Raw genomic sequence first — 21581 nt, 5'->3', positions numbered from 1 at the left:
TCATTCATAAAGGACTGGGAGGCAGCTAGGTTGTTCTGTTCCTTCACATATAAGGATCTCAAAAACATAATGTATGAAACTAATATCTATGTTTTCTGAGCAGATGAAGAAGACGCCACAGAGAATACTCCAACACATCATGTAATACAACCTCCCCAGGCTGTATTTCCTGCATGCATATGTGCTACTGTGCTGCCAATTGTTCATCTCATGGAGGATGGAGAGGTACGAGAAGATGGAGTGGCAGGTATCTGTTTTTAAAAAACTCTATCTTAATTAGCTGTGCATTGAATTTTGGAGAAAACAAGGTTATAAATAACGATTAGATGCTAAGCTGCACATTCAACATAATTGAATAGTTACCATATGGTAACTATTCCAGATGATCACCAGAATCCACAGAACATGATAGTGGAAAATAGGAATCTTATAGTCACTCAGTTTATGTCAATCTCTGCTTTATTTTATTTTTGTCATTTCTAAAGATCAATTCAGAAAAGATTCCCAGTGTAGTTATGTTAAAAGGTTTCAGTTTTAGTTTTAAAAGGTTGAAATGTTTGACTTAAAAAGGTAGAGTAAATTCATTGATTTTTAACAGTCAACTACCTCACCTATAATAAGATCATTTGATTAATCTATATTGATGGGGGAACAGTTGACTACATAGATTCAGAAAATACTCATGGTGTGATATTAAAGAGTAAATATCAATTTATTGTTGCACATTGAAAGTTGCTATAGTCCTAGACCACCATAGGCTGCTTTCTCATTAGGGACACAACTGGTGGTGAGTTTAAATTGAGGGTTGCCGTGCCTCAGGTCAGGTGTGAGGCTAAGAAGGTAGAGCCTTCCTGGTGATCTCAGCCATTAAGAAATAGAACCCATGCTCATGGCATTACTCTGCATCACAAGCCAACCATCCAAGCTAACCAAGCCTGCTGCAATATCATCACCACCAGTATGGGGCTAAAGTAGTTTGCTGCCACTTCCCCCTTAACTTGACTGGGTCTAAGGGCCTAATTGGTACACAGTGGGAGAAAAAAAACCACAAGCCATAGAGGTCTATAGCATAGGAAAAGGCCCTGAGACGCATCAAGTCAACTCTGTTCAAAAACAACCGCCTAAGTATTCTGATCCCAGGTTCCAGCACTTGGCCCATTGCATGCCTTGGTGTAACAATTATATGTCTAAATACTTTTTAAATGTTATGACGGTTTCTGCATCTATCACCCTTACAGGCAGTGAATTCCAGATTCCTACAATCCCCCTGGAAAATAAACATTTTTCCCACTACTTCTTTCCAAGTGAGTCTCAATGAAAACAGGCGAAATTGAGGACTGCAGATGCTGGAGATTAGAGTCGAGAGTGCAGTGCTGGAACAGCAGGTCAGGCAGCATCCAAGTAGCAGGAGAACTGACGTTTCAGGAAAGAGCTTGACCTTAAATGAGAATAGGCTTTGTCCTTTTAAGGAATTGTAGTTTATTGCATGAAAACATTCACCTGCAAGTTACATCAGAAAGGTTGACCTTGGGCAGAAACTTACCAGGCTGTGAACAATGTGGGCATTGGCGAGAAATTTGGATGAATTATGGGAGATCAGCCCTGTGTAGATTCGCAATGTGAGGAACAAACATGTTTTAACCAAATGTTACATGGTGAGACAAGACTGGACCTTAAGACATAGGGCAGAATTAGACCATTCAGCCCATTTAGCCTTCTCTGCCATTCCATAGGGGCATGGCTACTCTGATAATCCTTAACCCTAACAGAGGCAGGTACTTCCACCTATTCCAAGAGGGAGAGTACAATGAGCAGGGTATCATAGATGTGTGGCACATTAGGAATGAGGTGAGTTTAAGAAGCTGGCATGAGAAATCTTGCTAGGTCTCATGGAGAGAAACAGGCACTGAAAGCTAGCAGAGCTGACATCATGATTATTTCAGTAATATTTAGCCTATTATTGCAAAGACTATGAGGGGACCTGAGATAACATGCCTGTTTTCCTTAAAATCCTAAAAGGTGCTCCACATTATCCCATCACTATATAGTGTACAGCCTGCTGCAGTCTCCAACATTAGCCCTTTCAGAACAGTTACATTATCCAGCTTGTATATTGAAAATGTTAGTAGTCTCATCTACTGCCAAGTCTACCTGATAATCAACAGCAGTATGCAGTTCTATTGCAAATTTTAACATAGAAAAGTGTCTATAGGCTCTTCAGAGAAACATAATTGGACAAAAATCAATACCGAGTCAATGAAGGAGACATTAGCAGGACAACTAAAAGCTGGGTTGAAGATGATTGCTTTAAGGAGAAGAGAAAGGCTGATTAAGAGATTAGAACCTACACCATGGATGACACCACTGCCAATGATAAGACAAAATGATTTTGGGATGCAGAAGAGCAAGACTTGGAGGAACATAGAATTTTTGAAGTATTGTAGAGTCCTAGAGGTTTCCAGCATTGAAACAGGCCCTTTGGCCCAACTTGCTCATGCTGCCCAGTTTTCACAATTTAAGCTAGTTCCATTTGGTCTGCATTTGGTCTGTATCCCTCCATACCTACCCATCCATGTTGCTGTCTAAATGTTTCTTCAATGACAACTTTTCCTCCCTTCCACCACTACCTTTGGCAGCCCATTTCAGACACTCACCACCCTCTGTGTGAAAAAATTACCCCTCTATGCTTTCTAGCTTTTGACTCCCCTACCATGGGGAAAAGCTGTCGACTATCTACCTTATCTATGCCTCTCATGATTTTATAGACCTCCAAAAGGTCATGCCTCAGTCCTTTACTCTTCAGCCTATTCCATATCTCCTTAAAGTCCCATCCTATTCAATGTCTCCTTACAACTCAAACCTTCCAGTCCAGGAGAAGCCAGAGAAGATTATAAGTAGTGAGTGTCAAGGCCATGGAAACGTTTGACCTCTTGGATGGGGATTTTACTTTGGAGTTGTTGTGGTCCTGGGGGTCTACAGGAGAGGTAAATAAAACTCACCATGGATTACAGTAAGGCATTTTGGTTATGTTAAAGTTTACTTCAAGGCCAGGAGTCTGGCAGATTTGGATTGCCACAGTTGAATCTGAAGCTGATAAAATCATAATTGATGAGTAAATAAACTGAAACAAAAATGAAGATATGCAGTGTTATGGAAATGGCCTTTTTTTGACAGAGAAGGTGGAGAAATTGTTAACTCGGCTCAGAACTATTTAACAGACCAAGCCTGGTTAATTTTGCAACAGTTATCAGGAAAGAAGATTGAATGAGTGTTGAGGCTATGGTTTATAGCATGATCTGGGAATTGTGACATCAACCATCCCAATTTTTAACTGGAGAAGGTTGTCTCACATCCATCACTGGGCGTCCAGCTGCTGAACAACACATAGACAGTAGATGTCAAGGGAAGTGATAGAGAGCTAGAGTTGAGTGTCATTATGTGTGGAATATGACATAACGTTTGATGATGTAACCAAACAGCAATGCTTAGATAAGAAAGAAAATCCTTGGGGAACTACAGTGAGAAAGGACGATAAAAATTTGCTGGCAATGCTTTGGTTGAAGAGACAGGAGTGCAATCAAGTGAGGGCTGCCTCATTGAATTAGACGATGGAGTATAAAATGCTGTAAAACAAAATCTGCAGAGAAGTTGACAAAGAAAATGGTGGATAGTACACAATGATAAAGGACTTTTTGCTTTAATTAGGATTCTCAATGTATGAAAGAGTGTTGATTGGAAAGATTCAAATGTGAAATTACAAAAAAGATGGATGTGAGTTTGGAAAGTAACAACACCTACAGGAACTTTGAAAAGAAAGGAAGGCAGGAGACATTTTAGTAGAATGCAAGTGTACGAGGCCAAGAGCTGTTGCTTTGAGGAAGGGGTGAAGATAGCTTTGAAAGGAGGCTGCTTGTACCTGAGTGAATAGGAAGTGAAATTGGGAACTCAGCAGAATGAAGTCATGAGACCTGAAAGTGGATGTCATGGATGGTTGAACTTTAAGAGGGCATTGAGTGGTGGGGTGGTTAAATCAGAGAAATGAAAACACAGTAACTTTAACACAGAAAAATGCCTGTAGGCACATGGTTAGGGATGGGGAGAGTGGTAGTGGTTTGGAATGGGGGGAGAAATTTCTGGAGGTTTGTGTTATTTGTCATACACAATGCACAGTGGAGAGTCCGGTGAAAACTGGTCAGTAGCATTGATGTTTGCCTTGACACTGCATCCCCTTTTAAAGTGTGACTTTCTACTGACTTTCCATTCATGCCAGTGAGATAGTTTCAGTAAATTGGCTAGATCCTGGCTTGATACAGAAACAGAGAGCCAAACTTTATTTCCAGTGTACAAACCACAGGCCAGCCTCATTTCTGGATAGGATCTCTAAAGTGGTGACAAATGAGACCTTGGAGTCAATTTTCAGCAGTTGAAGAAGGAGTCTCTGTGCAGGCCATCCAATTCATTAGCAGTTGCATGTTACAGCCAGGAGGACCACTGAGTTTCTGGGCACTGCCAAAGTAGGTGGGAAACCATGATGACACCTCACGATAGAGACACCATTTGAAGACTTATAAACTGTCCAAGTTATGCTACCAGAGCCTTCGCTGCTACAATTGTCACATACTAGCCTCTTATTGTGTCTAGTCCTTGCAGCTCAGTGAGTAAATGCTATGTGACATGTACATCTGATCCCATTGGCCAGCCACTGGGAGGTTCCCACTATTCCATCTAGGGGCTCCATTCACGTCAAAGATGGAGAGTATCAATGATATGTGAAGTGTATAAAATCGACCCTTTATTTGATGTAAGTGCTTTCTCACCATTGTTGACATATAGTCACCACTTTACCATAAGTTAACAGGAAAAGCTGAAGGTGGCAACATGTCAGCAGAGTCTATCCCCCAAGTTAATGTCAAGTGTTTGAAATACGTTGTACATGTAATAGGTTGTTGTCCTCATATTGGTGTAATAAGGTTTATTGTTGTTTGTTCAAACTGTGGCTTTATTCTCTTAGCAGGTCTGCTGGATATTGCACCAGCTCATCTTAAAATAAATGTTATTGGTCCCTAGTTAAATCATGACTGAAATGTTTACAATTTGACCCAGGATTGTAATACTTCATTTTGCATGTCCACCATCACACCAGCACAATAAAAGAACTAGAAAACTGGCCTGGCTTATTTTAGAAATTCCTAAGACACACCACCTCCTCTGCTTCTTAAAAGTCGTAAAGATTTAGAGTCTTAGGGATGTACAGCACAGAAACAGACGCTTTGGTCCAACTCGTCCATGCCGACCAGATATCCTAATCTAGTCCCATTTGCCAGCACTTGGCCCATATCCCCCTCAGCCTATTCTATTCATATACCCATATAAAGGCCTTTTATATGTTGAAATTGTACCAGCCTCCACCATTTCCTCTGGCAGCTCACTCCATACACGTACCACCTTCTGCATGAAAATGTTGTCCCTCTCACCCTAAGCCTATGCCCTCTAGTTGTGGACTCCTCCACTCCAGGGAAAAATCCTTGTCTGTTTACCTTAAACATGCCCCTCATGATTTTATAAACCTCTATAAGGTCACCACTCAGCCTCCAACACTCTTCAGAAAATAGCCCTAGCCTATTCAGCCTCTCCCTAAAGCTCAAAGCCTCCAACTCTGGCAATATCCTTGCAAGTGAAGCTGTTAGGAGTGGAGACCTGGAGGTTCCTATGCCAACTGACTGTAGGCAAGTTGTTTGACTTCATACTGACAATATACTGTATTCCAGCCCAATGAGCAGTAGAGGTCACCAGCCTGCACAACTGGGCTGGGCCAATGTCCTCCTTTCTGTGGTGTATTAATGGATGACATGACAGCTCTCTGTTCATCATTGAGTCCTTGTCTCATTCTCATTTCTAGTGAGTGCTGTAGCACAACAAGTGCTGTGGAACTGTTTGATTGAAGACCCCGCCCTCGTCCTGCGCCATTTTCTGGAGAAGCTCACTATTAGCAATCGGCAGGTAACAGGATTTACTTCAAAAATATCAAAACAAACATGGTCACTTATTTTACATTCTATGTTTACTGTATAGAATTCATTCCATAACCATATTTCCAGTCCCAATTGGAAGACCAGAGAACCAAGGCTTTAAATCCCAGGCTAGTCTGTTTGAAAACTATGGGGTTGGAAGGAGCAGGTAATTTAGTTCAAATACCACACTAAATATTAAGTGCTAAACCAACATTATGGCATGTTAATATTAAATAATATATACAATAATTAAAATAGATTGATTTTTAAACATGTTTAAAAATTATGTTGTACAAAAGTACGGGTGCAGAATTTAGACTATAAGATAAAGTTTGAGCCCACAGTGGCAATAAGTAACATAACCTAGGAATTAGAAAATGGTGGGCAGATATCTCTTGATTTTTCATCCATTAATTTTTATGAAGAACATGTCCATGGTTTGCTGAATTGATCAAGGTTGTGTGTTGCCAGCAAATACTTAGAATACTGCATCTCCCTTGTTGCATACTTGAATAATGTTATCAATTCATATTTTGCCGATGTGAGAATAGTAACTTTGCTACTTTTTAATATCTTGCCTCTCCTTGAGACCAATAGATCTCATTTTCAAATAAATATAGATCCAATCAGCTCAATTCCTCCACCGTGTCTGCAAGCCCTGAAAGTGTATTTCTCTCAAGGGCCAATTACAATACCTTTTAAAATCATTGATAATCTCCACTTCCTGAAGAAGGACTGATGCCCGTAAGGTCGATTCTCCTGTTCCTTGGATGCTGCCTGACCTGCTGCACTTTTCCAGCAACACATTTTCTGCTCTGATCTCCAGCATCTGCAGTCCTCACTTTCTCCTCCACTTCCATTGTGCCCAGGGACAGCAAGGTCCAAATCTTTGTCACTCAAATGCATAAAAAATGATTCCTCAAATCCCTCTGTAACCCTTTCCAGAACTTTAAATCTGTGTTCCTTTAGCCTTTTTACCATCATCTAATGAACAAAGCTTTTCTTTGTCTGCCAAATTTAAATCCATTGTAACCTCATACATCTGTAAGAGATTTCCCCTCAATTTTATTTGTTTCAAGAAGAATAATCCCAGATTACCAAATTAATTTAGTAGCTCAAATTACTTGCCCCTTGAACAGTTCCATTAACTTTTCTCTGCACCTTCTCAAGGATCTTCACATCATCATAACTGGATGTAATACTTTAAATGTGATAGAACTACTGAGCTTTTTTTATGGTTCAGCATCACTTCAATGTTTTTGTGCTCAATAACTCCAACGCTGAAGCTGATGATAATGTATGCTTTACTAACTACTAATATCCTTCCCTTTTCAAGTCTGTTGACTTGAATCCCGGGTCCCTGCATGTTCTTTAGCAGAGTGCCATTATATCTTCATTGCCTCTCACTATTCCTTCTGACAAAAGTTAAAGCTCATACTTTGTATTGGATGTACCTGTGATTTGTTTACCCATTCTGTCCTGATGTAGTCCAGTGATGTCCACTTTATTGTCTGCCACACCTCTAAGTTAGTATCATTAGCAAATTTTGAAACTTCACTTTGTAATCTGATATCCAATAAGTACTTTTATTAAAATAATTAGTTCAAGCACTGACTCTAACTATAGTTCTGGCTCCTTGGAAAGGCAGCCAACAGAATCAACGATCCCTCCCACGTGGGATTAATATTTTCCAGCCTCTTCTGTTGGGAAGATGATGCAAAAGCTGAAATACACGTAGCAACAGATTCAAGGACAGATTCTTCCCCACTGTCACTAGACTTCTGAATGGACCCCTCAAATTTTAAATTTAATGTTGACCTCATTCTTTATATACCTTCTCTGCAGCTGTAACATTGTATTCCTCACTATGTTTTATTGCCCTAACGCACTTTGTATGGTATGATCTGCCTGTACTGTATATAAAACAAAACTTATCACTGTACCTGAGTACATGTGACAATAATAAATAAAATAAAGTCAACTTTTGGGGAATATCATTGTCTACCATCCCAGTCTGAAAAATAGCAATTTATCACAGCTGGCAGCTTTCTACTCTAAGACCAATATTTTTATCCAAGTGATGCTGACCCATTTATAACATAAGCTTCAATTTTGTTAGGCAGCCTTTTATGTTCCAATAGTATGGAATTTGGTGACTAATAAGTCCATAAAACACATTGGGATAGCATTCTAATTCTAATGGATAGACTTCTATTACTGCTGATAATGCACATATTCAAATAAAGTCTCGAGACAGAATTTTGGATTATTTTGTCTATTTTAATAAGTAATTTGAAATTATCATTAAGTTAAGAAATTAAGTAGGTTTTCACTTTTTGTGAAATGTTACTTATTATTCCTAGGATGAACTGATTTACATGCTGCGAAAACTGTTGTTAAATATTGGAGATATGCCAGCTCAAACCTCCCACATTCTCTTCAACTACCTGGTGAGCATTACTCCTGCCTCGTGTCACATTACATTTGGGGTGTGGGTGGGGGAGGATAGGGTGCGGGAGGTTTATGGAAACAGGAGTCTGGAGAGACAACGATAGACCAGTGTTACATCCCCTTGGAAGGCTTCCCGTATTACATGTCAGTCACGAGGTCAGAGGTCAGCAGTGGGATCAAGAATCCTGGACTGGCAGAAATATTGCACACTGAGAGCCAGTAGCCAACCATAGGCTACTTTAGCACAGCAACTCCATTGAGGACAGGATGGTTGCTGCAAAAGAGACATCCAGCTGAGGCCTAGATCTTCACTGGAGCCCTGGAACTAGGTCACTAGTGTTTTCCTGGCCATGGGTCATGGGTTGGCAACGTTTGTGCAGAGAAGGAGTGGGCAGAGATGGTGGGGGTGAGTTAGATGGTGTTCAGCCACAAAGGCAAGAGTGACTCTCAGCAGCATTCTTTCCACCACTCTTCCAATCTTACCTTCCTCCTGCTTCCCAGTGTGGGATCTGTCTTGCCCAAGTGGACCCTTCCTCCCTGTGACATCACAAGCAACGTGCACAGGTTTGTCCATGCTCGCTGTACAGCAACAGGCCTGTACATTGCACTTAATCCCAGTGATCGTGGTTTGGGTACTTATTTGGGCATCAGTTGGTAATGGGGTAGGAAGGCCATCCAGAATTAATTGGGTGGAAATAGAAAGTTTGCATGATCCCCATTTGCCACAATCCCATCTAAATAAATTCTCTCCCCATCTCTGAACCTCCTGGGGGCAAAACAAGAAATACCATCCATCATGGGTCATGGTTTTAATTTGCTTTAAATTGTTTTTACCCATTGCTTGTAAAAAGCACTAACACAGCTTTGAGTGTGGGAAGGGGCCTAGGTAGGAGCCTGAACATATGTTGGGCACTTTCTAATTTTGATTATGCAGATTTGTATTACAAACCAAAACTGAAATATACTGTTTGTCTGCGGCATTTTTCTGTTGCATTGCAGGTTGGTCTGATCATGTATTTTGTCCGCACTCCTTGTGAATGGGGCATGGATGCAATCTCAGCCACTGTCACCTTCCTGTGGGAGGTTGTTGGTTATGTCGAAGGACTTTTCTTCAAAGACCTCAAACAGACAATGAAAAAGGAACAGTGTGAAGTCAAACTGCTGGTTACAGCCTCTATGCCAGGTAAGGGCACAACTGGCTCAGAAAACGTTCACTACAATGATTCCCAATATGGAGGGATCATCTTATGAGCAAGGCTAAACATGTTGCGACTCAATTTAGAAGAATGAGAGGTGATTTGATTGAAACATATAGGATTCTTAAGTAGCTTGTCAGGATAAATGTTAAGGGGATATTTCCTCTCATAGGAGAGTGTATCTGAGTAAGGGGTGCCAATTTACGACTGAGCTGAGGAGGAATTTCTTCTCTCTGTGTTCAGTCTTTGCAACGTCTTGCTATGGGGGCAAAGTCTTTGTGTATGTTTGAGGCTGAGATAGATAGACAGTTAGACTCTTGATCATTTAGGGAATTGAGGGTTGTGGGGAAAATGCAGGAAAGTGGACGTGAGGAATGTCGGATGAACCATAGTCCTGTTGAATGCTGGAGCAGGCTTGAGGGGCTGGACAATCTATTTCTGTTCCTATTTTTTATGGCAACCAAGGGCTGCACTAAGCATTGATGAATTTTGGATCCACATTCCTACTTATTTCCAACTATGATCAATGATGTTTCATCCTTGATGTGAATCCATTGAAGTTATAAGAAAGTGCCTGTTTTAAGTGCAAGCTGTGATTTAACCCTAGAGTGTGAAATGTTGATAACATATTGAACTTGTTGCTATTTCGTCTGTACATCACTATCACTTCTGAAATGCTGAACCAATATCTACATCAAAAAATGAACTGCATAAAACTTTGTGGCAAATGAAATGGTTAAGATTGATCAGAAATAAAGTATTATAGCAGATTTATTATACTTGAAGCAACTTTCAGTTTATTTACTTGTCTTTATTCAAGTTGAAATTTGGACAGGAAACTGTAGGCCTGTTCATTTGGCTTGAATCAACTTTCTTTTTAATGCTTCTAGGTTGGTTGGAACAATGTTTTAATTTTTTTTAAGCACACAGCTATGACAATTCAAATAAAATTTATTAAATCAAAGTGAAGGAGCCAATTCCAAGGCTGTCTTACATGAAAGAAAGAGGAAACTTATCACATGCTAATTGAGAAAAAAGAAATAATAAAGCATGGCATCAAGCACAGTTAAACAGAGGAATCCATTTTAAAAAGAAGAGGTGACTGTATCTCCTATGAGTCAGAAGCCACATGGCACTAGATTATAGTCCAATGGGTTTACTTAAAATCACAAGCTTTCAGAGCATGGCTACTTCAACAGGTGAAGCTCCGAAAGCTTGTGATTTCAAATAAACCTGTTGGCCTATAACCAGGTGTCGTGTGACTTCTGACTGTTACCACCCCAGCCAACAACGGCACCTGCACATCGTGTATCTCATAGAAGCAGGAAGATAAGTAGTGATTTAGTTTAAATTTCATGGAGTTCAGATGTTATGAGAATGCAACCGGATTCTGTAACTGTTTAGCAGTTATCTTGTTTCATCAGCAATAATGAAACTTGTAAAAACCATGGAATTCTGTGCATGTAGTTACTTTCTTAAGTTGCTTTTTCACTGATCACTGACCTCAGAAAACAAGAGAAACAGACAGACAACAAGATTTACAATTTCTGATGTTATGAATCCACATTCTTCTTTCTCTGCTCTGCCCAGCACACTACTATGGTTTATTTGAATATTCCTGAGTCTAGCTCCACTGTTTTTCCATGCTGAAATTCTGCAGGTAATCTGTCATCTCTGAATATGCAAACTTATCAATCAAGTGCGAGTTAAACAGGTGGTGCAAATTTCTTAACTCTGATTTAGTTGTCTGGTTTCAATGTCTGTATATGAGATGGCAATTTCAACACACTGTATTCTGACTGGGTTCTCTGGGGCTAACTTAAACTGTGATCAGGTGATCACAGCAACCATTCTAGGCCAGTATTAGTCCCCTTTTAAATTCTTCGGTATTAAACAAAGAAGAAGAGAATTAAATATTGATAGTCCATGTTTGCTATTATTGTAACAATTCAATGACTCAAACTCCATTGCTGTTTAGGGAAGGCAATTCCACACACTAAAACCATCTGTTTTCATTTTGGTAGTCACTTTTTTTTTACAGCTAGCCAATTTGCAAGATATTGGAGTACACAAAAGCTGAAAGAAAAAAAGAGTAAGACTGACTCCCTATGAAAAATGTCTTTTATAGCATTATGTATTTATCAGGAGTCTTTTCTCCAAGTCCAATAATCTGACCATAAAACCTCCCCCACTCCACTGCCCACCTCCACAAATCCTCCCCCCAACATTAAACTACTATTTGCCTTCCTCACCAACCTTCCGCTCTCAGCCCACCACCATCGGATCGTTATTGTGCTGCACTGCAATATGGATCTCATCACCACCATCCTTCTCCCTTCCTAACCTGGTAGCCTATGGTATTGTGAAGCAGATGAAATTGTGGAATAGATGCATTTTTGGATTCTAAAGGCATCAAGTGTATGTCAAGAATATGGCATTGAGGTAGAGCCTCAGCCGTGATCACATTGATTGGCAGTACAGGATTGAAGAGCCAAAAGACCTCCTCTTGTTCCTGGTTTCTTTAACTCTAGACGTCTCCAGTCTGTGGCTGAGGGCATCACAGAGAGAAGACAAAAATAATGGAGCACCGCAGTTAAATTCTGCAGTAATTTGAATTTCCTAACCTGACAACAACATCCCTGTCTGCCACACATAGCTCTCCTTCATGTTGAAGTCATGATGTTGGAGTGCAGAGAGAATCTGCAGATACTGAAACTCTTGCATAGGCCTTCCCTGCATCAATGGTGATCCTTGACAGATTTAGAAGAATTGAAATGTCACTCCTAAAGTATTTGTTCGACACAATACTCTGACTGAGATGTGGATTACCTTTTGAGGAAAGATTGAACAGGTAGGGCTGACAACCACTGGAGTTCAGTAGAATGCATGCTGATTTTATTGAAACATAGAAGATCCTGAGGGGCTTGACAGAATTGATGCTGAAAGGATACTTCTCTTCATGGGAGAGACTAGACCTGGGAGAAGAAATTTAAAAATAAGGAAAATGAGATGCTGATGAGTTCTTTCTGTATAGTATGGTGAATCTGCTGAACACTCTTGTCCAGAGAGCAGTGGAGGAAGAATAAGATTCTTTGTGAACAAATATATTTGGATATAGGCAGGAACGCAGAGTTGACACCTCAATTGAATCTGTCATGATCTTAAGAAATGGTGGAGAAAGCATGATGGACTGAATGGCCTACACTTCCTGATTCGTTTTCTGGAAGTCTGATTGTTGTGCTAAATGGGGACTGGCAGCATCTCTGTTAGAACTGGGATGTGAAAGAGTTAGCACTGTGTCAATTAAAAACAAGACATAAAATTTTATCAAGGTACAAATCACTGTGGGTTTGTGGGCATCAGGTCACATGAGAGTTAAATGTACTGTACGAAAATGCTAATGAGTTTGATTTGTCTTTTTGATTTGGTGGCTGATTAGAAAATGTTGACATAATCAGTTTAGAGAACTGTTTAAATGTAGGACCTCATTGTCGCTCCAGGCACAAAGACTTTAGTTGTCCATGGACAAAATGAATGTGATATTCCAACGCAACTTCCTGTTCATGAGGATACACAGTTTGAAGCTGTTCTCAAGGTAAAAAGACCACGCTTATTTTTGAGTAATTTATTTTTTTCTGGTGACTTAATATTTTAATATTATTGTGTTTATATCACATAAATGTAAGGTTCTTAATATGTATATACAATATAACGAACATCTGCTGTGTGTGTTTGACTTTTATAAGGGCACGCCTGTTGCTATGATATATTGTTGAAAGCATGTTTGTTAATATGTTTACTTCATCAGCATAATATGTCTTTTATGTGTTGTTTCTAACTCTATAATCATTTACTTCTTACAGACATGTATTTATGCCAAAATTTATTAGTCATTCAATTCTACTCTGTCAGATGTTTAAGAGCATCTTCTGTTTTTAATTTATGTTTCTGTGATTTATATCGGTCATAATCATATTTTTTTTTAAATCACAATTTCCACCTCTTGTGAATGTTAAGAGCCCTTCTGAAAGCCATTGTGTGGCCAAATACGATGTATGGCTGTGAATGCTGAGCCCCCAAGAGATAATGAGGCTTGACCAAGCACATTTGAAATGAAAGCAGTCAGTCCAACGTTACATGTGTCACAGATAACCAAGAGGACAAACAATTGGGCTTTTGGGAGAGTGATGTTAAGAGGAACTTTCTTATGGCAATGATACTAGGAAAATTATATAATTTGATGCAAACAGGAAGGGAGTGTTTGGAGATTATTCCTGGCATGACACCTGGAAAACACGCACAGGAAAGATCCAAGATGACATGGGCATGAAATGTTAAATTGTGCTCTGGCCTCTCTACCAGACAGGCATTGGAGAATAGAATCAGTGAAGGACGATTGTTCATGGTGTGTTCAGTTCTTGGAATAAGAATGAAAGGAAGACAAGACAAATGTTGAACAGATTATAGGTCCAATAATAAAGGAAAATAGTGGCTATTGACCACTGCTCTATCAATCGTCAAGGCTTTCTGTCAACAGTATGAAATGCTAATAATTTATCCAATTCTCTCTCTAAAATATTAATTATTGCATGTCACCTGGAATTTACAGAATGCATGCGTGTTTTTAATTAACAGCTTTGAGCATTCTAAAACAACATTTGCCAGCTAAAATTTTAATTGTGTGTAGTATGCCATTATGATAAAGATATCACAGCACAGAAGGAGGCATTTGCCCATCACACCTGTGCTGGCCTTTTTGCAAAAGTACTGTATTTATTCTTCCATGGGATGTGTGCATCACTGACATTCCCAGCAGTTTTCTCCCATCCCTAATTGCCTATGAACAGAGTTGCTGAGCTATTTCAGCAGACAGTTAAGAATCAATTATATCTCTTTGGTTTGGGAATCACATGTAGGGCAGACCAGGTAAGGAAGGACAGTTTAACAAAAGGATCATTGTGAACCATGAGTCTTTACATCAGTAATTGTCATGGTCAACATTACTGTAGCTTGCTATATAATTCCACATTTCATTGATTAAATATAAATCTGCCCAGCTGCTGTATTCGCAAAGCTGAATTATCAATCCGGCAATATTACCACCACACTAACTCCTTGAATTACTCCCTGTCTTACCTATAGCCCTGCAATTTTGCCTTTTCGGATAATAATTCAATTTCAGAATCTTTTCTGCATGCTTTCTTTGTATTATTCCTGATATGTAGTGCCCAGAAATGGATACAATATGCTAATTAAGCCAAACCAGTGTTTTATTTATAATGTCCTTGCTATGCTTTTGCTAACAAAGTTTAAGGTATTGCATTTTTAAATAACTGCTTTCTGAACATGTACTGTTGCATTTAATGATTGGTGCACATTTACACCCAGGCCCCTCTACTCCTGTATCTGCTTTAGAGTAGTATCCTTTATTTTGCTTTGGCTCCTCATGATCTTCCTATCAAACTGAATAACTAGGTATGTTGGCTCAGTACTTAGCATATTGCCTCACAGCACCAGGGACATGGGCTTGATTCCATCCTCGGGCAACGTGTCTGTGTGGAGTTTGCACATTCTCCCTATTTCTGCCTGGGTTTCTCCTGCAGGTGAGGTGGATTAGCCATGCTGAAATGCGCAGTCTCCAGGGATGTGCCATGGTGGATTAGCCATGAGAAATGCAGGGTTGCTGGGATAAGGTGGGTCTAGGTGAGATGGGGTATGGAGGGTTGATGTTGACTCGATGGGTTGAATGGCCTGCTTCCACACTGTAGAGATTCAATAATAATTAAACTCATTAAATTTACTGCTATTTCTTCAACCATTTAACTAACCTTTTGAAGTTTAAAAACATGTAAGTGAGTATCCAGAAGATAAGAATACCTCTCCAATATATTTTTTGTTATTCATAACATAACTATGTTGGATGCCAGAAATACTCATTGTCTGTGGCATCTTGTAGAATTATTGAATAGCAGCACGGTGGCTCAGTGGTTAGCACTGCTGCCTCACAACGCCAGGGACTCTGGTTTGATTCCAGCCTCGGATAACTGTCTGTGTGGAGTTTGTACTTTCTCCCCATGTCTGCGTGGGTTTCCTCCGGGTGCTCTGGTTTTCCTCCCATCGTCCAAAGATGTGCAGGTCAAGTGAATTGGCCATGCTAAACTGCCCATAGTGTTAGGTGCATTAGTCAGAGGGAAATGGGTCTGAGTGGGTTACTCTTCGGAAGGTAAGTTGGGCCGAAGGGCCTGTTTCCACACTGTAGGAAATCTAATCTAATCTAAACAGCAGAAGCTACTTGGTCTATCCTGGCTCTTTAAGAGTCATACAACATGGAAACAGACCCATCAGTCAAACTACGCCGTGCTGACCAAGTTTCCCAAACTAAACTAATCCCACTTGCCTGCATTTGGCCCACATCCATCTTTCCCATTCATGAACCTATCCAGGTGTTATTTACATGTTGTAATTGTACCTGCATCTAACACTTCTTCTGGCAAATTTATTTCTCATACAAACCACCCTGTGTGAAAATATTGCCCTTTGCAAAGAAATTCAGCAGAACCCACGTTGTGTTTCCCTCATGTCTCTGTATTTGTAGCTACCCGAAACATATTATCTAATTCCTTTTAGAAGGTTGCTATGTGTATTTGTGTCTATTTTGTATCCAACACTTATCAGGCAATGTATCGTAATCATAACCATTCATCGCACAAAGCATTTTCTCTCATTGACTCTTACTTCACCAATCAAAGAACAGGCTGATTTTTTTTTGCTACTGAGGCAGGTAGCTCAAGTTTGAAAAATTACCACGATTTCATGATATTCATGAAAAGCAATGACTGGCATGTGCCACTCGGGACTGTCTAAAAGGGCCTTAGGCTAACTGGGACACTGCATTTACTGGGACTTCATCCAATTGTTTTGTCAGACATTAGCTCCCTGCTCCCACTTCTACCCACTCATGGGAACACATTCCAATTCATGACCTTCACCAGCTATTCTCCTACCAGCACTTATGGCAAGTTAATGCCAACACGTGTCCTAACTCATCATGTCCTGCCCTGACATTTTCCATGCTAATTCACCCAGTATTCATTATGGCCTGAGATGAAACAAAATAAAACTTTAAGCATCTAAATACACAATTCACTATACAAAAGCACTCATTCACAAAAGCCCATGCAATACATTAAAATATCATGATTTGGAGATGCCAGGGTTGGACTGGGGTGTACAAAATTAAAAATCACACAACACCGGGTTATAGTCCAACAGGTTTAATTGGAAGCACACTAGCTTTCGGAGTGCCTGATGAAGGAGCGGTGCTCCGAAAGCTAGTGTGCTTCCAATTAAACCTGTTGGACTATAACCTGGTGTTGTGTGATTTTTAACTTAATCCCTTATCAAAACAAACAGTTGGATGCAAGACCTCACATCAAAGACAAGTAATCCTTTAATTATCTGTTTGAGCTGACAATCAAACTGTGAATTGACAACACAACCTAACCAATCAGTGATAATGTTCAGTTGTGGAAAACAACCAAATATTACTAAAACTTCAGGTTATATCTGAAAACAGCTTTTGAAATATTGACATCAGATTTTTTTTTATCCAGACACAGGCTGCCAGTTTTTATTTTGAATTTTTACAAGGAGGAGACATTCAAATTATTTGACAATTTAACTGACCATATCTACCTTCAAAAACATATAAGACCCTTCTATGATTTGTAAGTTCCACTGGGATAAGGCTGCACTCTTTTGTGTGTAGACTCAGCACTGAGTTCAGGTAGCCTTGTTGAGATTGAATTTCCCGTATGTGGGTGTCCCTTCTGGCCCCTATTTCTTTTGCCTGTCAAACTCTACCCCATGCCCAGCAAAATTAGGACCCATCAGAAATGGGGTGAGGATCACAGTCCCACTTCCCATTTTTAAAGGCTGCTGGAATCTTGGTGAATCTTAGAAATCTGTCCCAACAAGTCAATTTTGAAGGAAGAACAGATTCCCTGAATGAATCTTTCTGCATTTAATCATGTGAACAAAAGTGCCAATGTTGAAACAACATTGAAGCAATATGTTTAGTTGAAGTGGCCGCACTATGAAGCGAAATGTCTCAGATCCTTCCTTGCCTCCATACTCTGTCCGTCCCCACCCCGCAACCCCTTCACCAGGAGAGACCAGGGCAGCTGATAAAATTATTTAACTCTGAGCCAAAATTTCAGCTGAGGCTCAGAATACATCATTATTATAAGCAGGGATCCTACCTTGCCATGAAATGACCCAATTCTACAGCAGCAAAACATTTTAGCCAACTTGTCATTCAATCAAAAAAATTCTGGCATTAAAAAAAATGACAATTTTTAAAAGGTTTTTGAAATGTTAATTCACTGTCATTTCTCAGAGCATTCATTCGTTATCTTCATTGATACTGATCCTTGGCATAACAGAATCTGTTACCATTTTTGTGCAACTTAATTGCTTAATCAGATAAACTATATCGTTATCTATTTTGGAAAGAGTAGTATATTGCTAGTGCTAAAATCTATTCTTTGGCCATTGCCTTTGTATTGCAGTATATTCGATACACTTCTGTGCTGTTGTATGTTTGTCACATAAATCAGACAAATTAACAAGATAACGCATTCTGAACTTAGAAAGGATTCACTGTATTGTCTTTGCCTATGGTTTGTATAGGTTCCCCTTCCTGAATTTGTTGCGTTATTTCTTTTTAGGAGTGCTTGGAATTTTTTAATATTCCTGAAGCTCAGTCAAACCACTACTTTTTGATGGATAAGCGTTGGAACCTGATACATTATGCAAAAGTAAGACACTGACATATTGTGTATCAAAAATGTTAGATAACAAATTCTGCTTGAGGAAAGACATTGAAAAGAGAAACTACATGGGAAACTACATCTGAAAACCGAACTACATGGGATACAAAGTCGATTTTGAGATAACAAAGACAAATTTGAGTAACTATATTTTATCACAGCTTTTTTGCTTTGCACTCATCAGGACAATTTTCAAGAAATGCCAACATAAAGGAAACATAATATTTATGCTGCCCAGGGAAAAAAGACTGATTGGTTGGCTATCAACATTGGTCAGAAACTGGACTAGACCAACCAGCTAAATACTGTGGCTATAGGACCAGTTCAGCAGCTAGGGACCCTGCAACAAGTGACTTCTGACTCTCTTTAGCCTGTCTAAGCGATAAAAAGTAAAGAGGGTGCAGTGCAGCTGCAACAACACTCCAAAACATGACACCTTCCAGGACACAGCAACCCACCTGATTGGCACCACATCCATATTGTTCACTCCCTCCAACACTTGTGCTCAGTAGCAGCTGTGTATACATCGCAGAAATTCAATAAGAACCCTTAAACTGTCCAAACCCATGACTGTCACTATCTAGAGGACAAGGGCAGCAGATATAAGGGGATACCACCACTTTCCCCTCCAAGTCACTGACCATCCTGACTTGGAAAGATAGCACCATTCTTTGAATGATAATGGATTAAAATCCTGGAATTCCCTCCCTAACAGCATTGTGCAGTACATGAAATGGACTGCAGCAGTTCAAAACATTTGTATACCATGCCCTTCTGAAAGGCAATTGGAGATGGGCAAAAATTGCTGGCCGAACCAGTGAGGCTCACATTCCCTGAATGAATATTTAAATGTGTACATTGATTAGTAGAGGCATTACCTTGGAGAATGCTGTGCTAAGATAACTCGCGTAAATATGGGATATTCTCTGAGTAAATGGCTAAAGTCTTCAACATACACTGTATATATAGTCACAGTATATGAAGATGTTCTGTACATTGTGGCTCAACTCTTTTTACAGACGTACGTACGAGATATTTATCCATTTCGGCGATCAGTCTCACCACAGTTAAACCTTGTCCATATGCTTCCTGCAAAAGGGCAAGAACTGATCCAGAAACAGGTAAGGAAAAAGACATTTGAGATTTAACTTGCAATTCTTTGCACAGTTTGTCATGTTAAAGTATATTTGTGCAAAGAATGTGCTATTTATTTATTTACAGCTGTTGAAGTCTTTTAGGAGCCCCATATGAAGAGGGCTGTTGTCTGTGATACCCCTTAGTACAAACAACTAGGACATGTCAGCAAGGTTTTCTTGCTGCAAATGATCCTGCTTACACCTTCCTCTTCACTGACAAATTACTATTGGAGAAGGGAGTGGTTGGATGGAAGAAGTGGTTGAATGTCCTCTTGATCTGTGCAACCAAATGGCCATTAATGTTTCGTGATTATTCTAGTTTACTTTCTCTCTTGTAGTACAATAAAGATTGCAATTGATTAATTCTGAAGAATTTAATAGTCAGTGGTTCACTTTTGAGGTAATGCCACTGTAAAGGCTCCTTTTAGGGAAGTGATTTTTCATTTGGGACATCTGTTAGCACCCCTCTCTGCACATCATTCCGCAGGAAGGTCAGAAGAAAATGCAGGCAAATCAGAAAGAACCTTTTAAAATCCCTGCTGCCTAAGCATCTTCTGACACTGCACTGTTACTGCTGTTCCATCACAGTGCAGTCAATTATTTAAAAGCCTTTTAATTGCCATTTACTGCACAATTCTGTGTACTTGAAACTGAAGATTTCTGGCAGCTCTGTGTCTTCACAAACTAGCTGACAGAGAAACAGCATTATCAGCTTCTCTTGAGCGTGGTCTTTCAATGTTTTGAGAACTCTAAATCCACCCGAGTGGCCTTTCCAGTTACTGGTTCTTGTAATAAATTAAAACATAGTATGTCTCACACACATGGCTACTGAAGCCAAATCAGGCACATTTACAAGGAATGTGGAGCCAGTATGGTCCTAATGGTTCTCTTTTTGGTAGTTTTTCTGTGATTCGGTGATCCACACGACATTCGAAGAATAATGGTTTTACCAAGCTGGATTCTGAAAGTGCATATTAATCTCTCAAGATCATAAACTTATTTTCTAATATAGGTCTTTACTCGGAAACTGGAGGAGCTCGGTCGGGTAATGTTTCTGATGTCACTTACGCAGCACATACCTTCCGTACATAAGCAATCCCATGTATCCTTGTTGCAAGAGGATCTTCTCAGGCTTCCGTCATTTCCTCGAAATGCAGTTGATGCAGAATTTTCACTGTTCGCTGATCCTCAAGGTAACGTAACTTTTCACGAGATGCTGAAACTTTTAACTGAATGCTTTCAAGCAAACACGTAACAGAGTGAATTTGTATAGGATTGGATATGGGCACTGCGCCTTATCCTAAACCAGCCTCTGAAAGTTTTCTCACATTTGGCCTGAAAACACTCAACAGTTGCTGGGGAAATTATTACTTAACCAAATTACATCAATCTCAATGAGTTTACCCAAACTGATAGTGCTTGTTGAAATATGTTGGTTAGACACCCATGCCTGTGGTATGATTTTGGGTCACCAGTCTCAGTGTGGGGCTCACCCAGTATTGACCTTCAGCAGATACCATCAACCACCCAATGAGGGTTGTGATCACAGTCTGTGGAAATCTAAGGATACCAGTGGCCAAGGTTATTTCTGTAAGAACACACAATGTGGTTAAAATTGGAATCAGAGCCCCATGACCCAGCTTGTATTTTAAAGGAAATTGGCAACTCCTTCAGACAACAAAATGCTTTCAAAATATACTGCCCTCTTGATGTTAAAGCAGGAAGGCACTAAGCCCCCATTTTGAAGTGATTTACCCTGGTGATGAAAGTGAAAATTGGCACAGTTGTACCAGAGGGTGATGCAAGTCCACAGCACTATATTTGCATATCTCAGGCTCCCATGTTAATGCTGCATACTCCCAAAGTATGTTTGTACCATATGGATTATGTTGTGTTAATGTGGAGCATATCTTGATTTTTCAGTCCATCATCTTTTTCCCAGGCAAGAATTGACAT

At 39.8% G+C, this 21581-nt stretch overlaps 1 protein-coding gene across 7 annotated transcripts in view; it reads left to right on the top strand.

The window, feature by feature from the left end:
- unc80 (unc-80 homolog (C. elegans)) overlaps positions 1-21581 on the top strand; it is a 277657-nt gene that overhangs the window by 182966 nt on the left and 73110 nt on the right. For all 7 annotated transcript variants that reach the window (XM_072578775.1, XM_072578771.1, XM_072578772.1 and 4 more), the window contains 8 exons: positions 104-247; positions 5900-6000; positions 8375-8461; positions 9462-9645; positions 13159-13253; positions 18388-18477; positions 19509-19610; positions 20638-20818. In XM_072578775.1, coding sequence (XP_072434876.1) covers positions 104-247; positions 5900-6000; positions 8375-8461; positions 9462-9645; positions 13159-13253; positions 18388-18477; positions 19509-19610; positions 20638-20818 — 984 coding nt within the window. The remainder of the gene's footprint in view (positions 1-103; positions 248-5899; positions 6001-8374; positions 8462-9461; positions 9646-13158; positions 13254-18387; positions 18478-19508; positions 19611-20637; positions 20819-21581) is intronic.

This window comes from Chiloscyllium punctatum, chromosome 10, assembly GCF_047496795.1.
Source record: "Chiloscyllium punctatum isolate Juve2018m chromosome 10, sChiPun1.3, whole genome shotgun sequence".
Lineage (NCBI taxonomy): Eukaryota > Metazoa > Chordata > Chondrichthyes > Orectolobiformes > Hemiscylliidae > Chiloscyllium > Chiloscyllium punctatum.
The sequence above is the reverse complement of the archived record's forward strand: the minus strand, read 5'-3'. Positions and strand labels throughout refer to the sequence as shown.